The sequence below is a fragment of the Cibotium barometz genome, chromosome 38 (genome assembly GCF_041138505.1).
Source record: "Cibotium barometz isolate CiBa-2024 chromosome 38, ASM4113850v1, whole genome shotgun sequence".
Lineage (NCBI taxonomy): Eukaryota > Viridiplantae > Streptophyta > Polypodiopsida > Cyatheales > Cibotiaceae > Cibotium > Cibotium barometz.
Window position 1 is genome coordinate 15,699,744 of NC_141083.1, and position 5,173 is coordinate 15,704,916.

The 5,173-nt window shown below is 40.4% G+C and overlaps 1 protein-coding gene across 1 annotated transcript in view; it reads right to left on the minus strand.

Moving 5' to 3' along the window:
* Positions 1–3,455: 3,455 nt before the first annotated feature.
* LOC147616391 (pentatricopeptide repeat-containing protein At1g15510, chloroplastic-like) overlaps positions 3,456–5,173 on the minus strand; it is a 2,938-nt gene continuing 1,220 nt past the window's right edge. Inside the window, exon 2 of the mRNA XM_086777457.1 lies at positions 3,456–5,173. This exon is cut by the window's right edge and continues 884 nt beyond it. Within this exon, the coding sequence (XP_086633583.1) occupies positions 3,889–5,173 (1,285 nt within the window). The 3' untranslated portion in view covers positions 3,456–3,888.

The window sequence follows — 5,173 nt, forward strand, 5'->3', positions numbered from 1 at the left end:
TTGGTTGTAGTTTTTCTACTTACATTAGCTTCCTATTCATCCCTCACCTTTTGTTAGAGAGAATAATCATGAAGACGGATCTCTTGTTGCCTCCATCTAGGTATAAAGAGCTCTCCCTCCACCCCACATCGGCAAGGAGTATTCTGGGGTGACAATGGAGTGAGGACACAATGTACGAGCTGGCACACCCACATAGGGAAGTTGCATTTACGGCTCTAAGGCACGACCCAACACATGCTTGGGCAAGGCTAAAGTAAGCTCTTGACTTTAACACAAGAATTAGGTACATGGCAAAGGGTAGTACTTTAGTAAATCTCTCATGATGTAGGAAGGAAGTGATAGAATTTTAAACATTAGGTAAGCCCTTAACTTGAACAGAGACATTAGGTGCATGATGAAGGATAGTACTTTAGTAAATCTCTCATGATGCAGAAAGGAAGTGAGAGTTTAAAACAGATGAACAAGACACACCAAAAGAAGTAGAAGAAAAGCTAACCTTGGGATGCAAATAAAGGCAAGAATGGATGCAAGCCTGAGGCGACAAGTCTTAAGGTGTGAGTCAAAATCAAAAGAGTCAAGATAATGATGATAAATTTCAAAAATAAATCAATTCTCAAACCAGCCCCAAAATCAAGGTATTAATTAGAAGCTGCCCAAGCAAAGTGACCTAGAATTCGTCAAAGCTCAAAGATTTGGATTGTGTTTTGAATGTAAAGAGCAGGGCCATACGACATTTTATGTGCAAAGAGGGCACCTTTTCCAAAGCCAAAGATCAAGACAGGGATGCGTGCTAATATCTTCTTTGGTGAATACAAATGACAAAGGTATGCCTTAAGACTCATCTATATATGTTTATTCAAATGTTGAATATGGTTAAGCACATACTCAAGCTACATTAGTAAGGGTTGAAGGAACAAGTTTGACCAAAATTACAAATTTCTAATAAATTTGATAGTATTTGCCATTTATCTCCTAAAATAGTAAAGAGCTTGCATCTTGAGCTTAACTCGGACCAACAGTGAAAATCTCACTAGAGGGGTAATCAAGTTCCTTAATTTCAAATTGGGTATTATCCAATACTTGATTGACTTCCAAATTTTCAATTTAGAAAAGTATGTTGTCACACTAGGAATTGATTGGTTGACCAAGACTAGGGCTATCATAGACTATGAGTCCAAGAGAGTACCCCTTATGAAGCAAAAGATAGAGTAGATAATGTCCAAAGGTGAAGATATCAATTGTTTTCATGGCTAGATTTTTGCCATGAAGTTGGTTCATGAAATTCAACAAGACAATCAAACTTTTATGGTCTTTGTGAAAGAGAAGACGACCATGTAGAAGTGAATAGTGATTTTGTCATACATAAATAACCTTTTAAACAAACTCGTGGGATGTTTTTTGAAGGACCTTAGGTCGAGACCACAAAAAACTCCAAATCCTACAAGCAAGAATTGCACAAATTAAAGAGTTGTACTACAATACACAAGGCAAGGACATGCGGTCTACATCACATCAAAAATTATGCGAAAGCATGGAGAAGAGAGAAGCCACCATCCCTCTCTCTTTCCCACTTAAGGGATTTTCGGACTCAAAACTAAGAAATGATTATAAAAGAAAGTAGATCCTTTAGATTGTCCAATGGTGTCCAATGGAAGAGCTTGGATTTTAAATGCATGTAACATGTATCTTTTGGAGTCTTTATGGCACAAGATCAAGCATATTTTATGTGATATTGGGAATTCACCTTAAAAAAGAGGAAAATTTACCTTTTTTTTTTCTTATTTGAAAAACCTTTGATGCACATAAGTGAATGAGACTTAAAAAATGAAAGATATGTGTGTGTGTGTGTGTGTGTGTGTGTAAGAGAGAGAGAGAGAGAGAGAGAGAGAGAGACCTAGTGGAAGTGGAAGTGGAATTGTTAAGTGTGAAGTAAGAGTGGAATTGTGGAAATTCTTGTTAGTGGCGATTGATAGAGAATTCTTCGAATGCGCCTTTACTCTAAGTAGCTTAAGGTAGAGTTTGTGGCTTAGAGTAGAGATTACACAAGCCTTGAGGGTGAAGAAGAGATGAGAACATAATAGACTTCACATGTTCTCTACACACAACTTGGTGTGATCACTTCACATTCAAAGTGACTTCACAAATGTGAGGACCAATATGTGAACGGTGTTTCACATATGGTTTACATATCACCATGTTTAAGTGGCTTCATGCAAATTTTCCATGTCATCATGTTTAAGTGACTTCACAAAAAGTTGCCATGTCATCATCGTGTTAAGTGACTTCACAAATAATTGCCATGTCATCATGCTCAAGTGACTTCACATTTTAGTTGCCACATTGTCACTTACATTAGTGAGAACCTTCTCACATTTATGAACATCATTTCACATTCACACCATTTCACATCTACACACACCCCAATCACTCAAGTAGCAAGCGAAGAAGAACTCACTACACAGACTCCCTTAGGACTGTGAGCACTCGTACAAGAAGACGGGTATGTGGTGGAGAAGAGTCAAACACGAGTGTTACCATCGACCTCCCTACTAGTTTTGTAATGCTCTTCTAGGTGACAAATAGGAACAGGAAAATCCAATGGGTCACCTTAGGCCTTATCCAACCCACTACAGTAGTATAATGGCCTATCCGGCTAGTGACCACATCCTCTGAAAAATACATTTTTAAACCCGTAGCTTGAGAAATAGCATGATGGTCTTGCTTCAATTTCTCTATGCTTGCAACAGGAGCAACAGCAACAAAACTAAGTAGCAAGCTTACCATGTACCAAGGTGAGCAGTAGGAACAGATCATGGTGCTGCAGAGCTCTCATCAATGCACTGATTATGAGAAGCTAAAGATGAGAACTTGAGTCTCAACCTCTGTCTCATCACCCAGCACACCTGAAACAACTTCATGGCTTTTATTATGGAATGCCATCACTTCATAAAATTAAGGCAATTAAATGTTTTACAGTAAGCTGATCTCAAGACTTTGGAATATTGAAAAATGTAAGAGAAAAGAAATTGTCATCGTCAAATCCCTGCCCAGCTTGACCAAATCCAATTTCTTTAACACCTCAGACTGCCAAGTTTTCAGCTTAAATAACATAGGTCCTCAAGGGAGGCCAATAAAAAAAAGGTTTAGTTCTAGTGTATACAGTGCACACTGCAACTGTAGATGTATTTTTTAGCCCATTGCGTTTTTTAGAAATTTTCACAATAATATGTGACCCCTGTTGTCTAAATATATTCCCTTTGGCGTGCAGGTGATATAGGAAATTCTTTTTAAGTGAGATCCCCAAATAAAACACACAGGAGGCCTTCAAGGGGGAATAGAGTTCACATGCACAAACATGTGAAGCTAACAAAGCTGCAAGAGGCCATTGAAGTGGTAGAAAGAAGCAGCAGGGTCAAGGAATGTGTGACTATAGCTACTCATGAGAGTAAGGAGGATGCAGAAAAACCCATGCAAAATTTATATCATTGACGAAACTTGAGATACCCACATAAAGCCTCCCATTGCTTCTTGGCTGGAGGATTCAGATTTAGCATCATTAGCAGCTGGACACAGCTTGAGTTCACAATATGCACATAGCATGTTTGTCCCATCAACTAGACAAAATATACTGTTAGGGACCGCCACCAATAGTCCCCACAAGCTTACCTTTGATACAAGTGTACCCAAATGGTAGTTGTTACAAACCCGGAAATTTTTTACAACACAAACCTTGGGTGTATCCAATAGGGCGCACAAAATATAGCAAAGTTCTCGCTCTGCCCCATAAGCATCTTTCTTTATGTCATCCAAAATGACTTATGACATAAAGATCTTGTTCATCAACTATATGCTGGACCTTGTTCACTTCTCCTCTGCTTGTCTTTCCACTCACATTTTTTTAAACTTGTTTGCATCCTCCTGCATGTCAGCATCTGCATATATGTTAGACAAACAGACATAAGCTGCAGCATCCTTTACATCAAACCATATGGCATGTTCAAAGGCCTCTCTTCCAAGCTCCACATTGCCCCACTTTCGACAGGCACCCAGCATAGCATGCCAAACTACAAAAAGATCAGGATGGAATGGAATCTTCTTGATCATTGCTACCGCCTTGTCTAACTGGCCTGCACGGCTAAGGAGGTCAACTATGCAAGTTTGATGCTCAAAAGTTGGAACAATGCCATAGTCTTTGCTCATGGCCTCAAAGTACTTCTGGCCCTTATCCACCAGACCTGCGTGACTGCATGCATTGAGAACACTAACAAATGTGACCAGATTTGGCTTTGTACCTTCTTCTATCATCCTGTCAAAGATATGAAAGATAAGTTCATTTTCTCCAAGCTGGGCATATCCAGCGATAAGTGCATTCCATGAGACTACATCTGGAACTCGAAGCTTGTCAAACACTTCTTGGGCTTTTGCCAGCAAGCCACATTTAGCATACATATCAACCAAGGCGCTGCCAACAAGAGGGTCTCTTTCCAACCTTTTCCTGGAGGCCTCCGCATGTAATTGTTGGCCCTTGTCTGTGGCTCCTAGGCTGCCACAAGCTTTCAAGCTGGAAACAAATGTGGCAGCATTTGGAGAGTGCCCCTCCTCTTGCATCTTTTCCAAACAAATCAGTGCTTTCTCACCACGCCCGTGTTCCGCATATCCTGCAATTAGTGCATTCCACGAAACAACATCTCGAACTAGAAGTTTGTCAAAAACTTCCTGGGCTTTTGCAAGTGAGCCACATTTAGCATGCATATCTACCAAGGTGCTACCAACAAGAAGGTTTCTTTCCAACCCTTTTCTGGCAACCTCAACATGTAATTCGTGGGCCTTTTCTGTTGCTCCTATGCTGCCACAAGCTTTCAAGCTGCAAACAAACGTGGCAGCATCTGGAGAGACACCCTCATGCTGCATCTGCTCAAAACACTTTATTGCTTCCTCACCACGTCCATGTTCGGCATATCCTGCAATTAGTGAGGTCCATGATACTACGTTTCGAACTGGAAGCTTGTCAAACACTTCTTGGGCTTTGGAAAGCAAGCCACATTTTGCATACATATCAACCAAGGTACTGCCAACAAGAAGGTTTCTTTCCAAGCCATTCCTTGTAATCGCAGCATGTAGTTCTCGGCCCTTGTCCATGGCTCCAACGCTGCCACAAGCTTTCAAGCTGCAA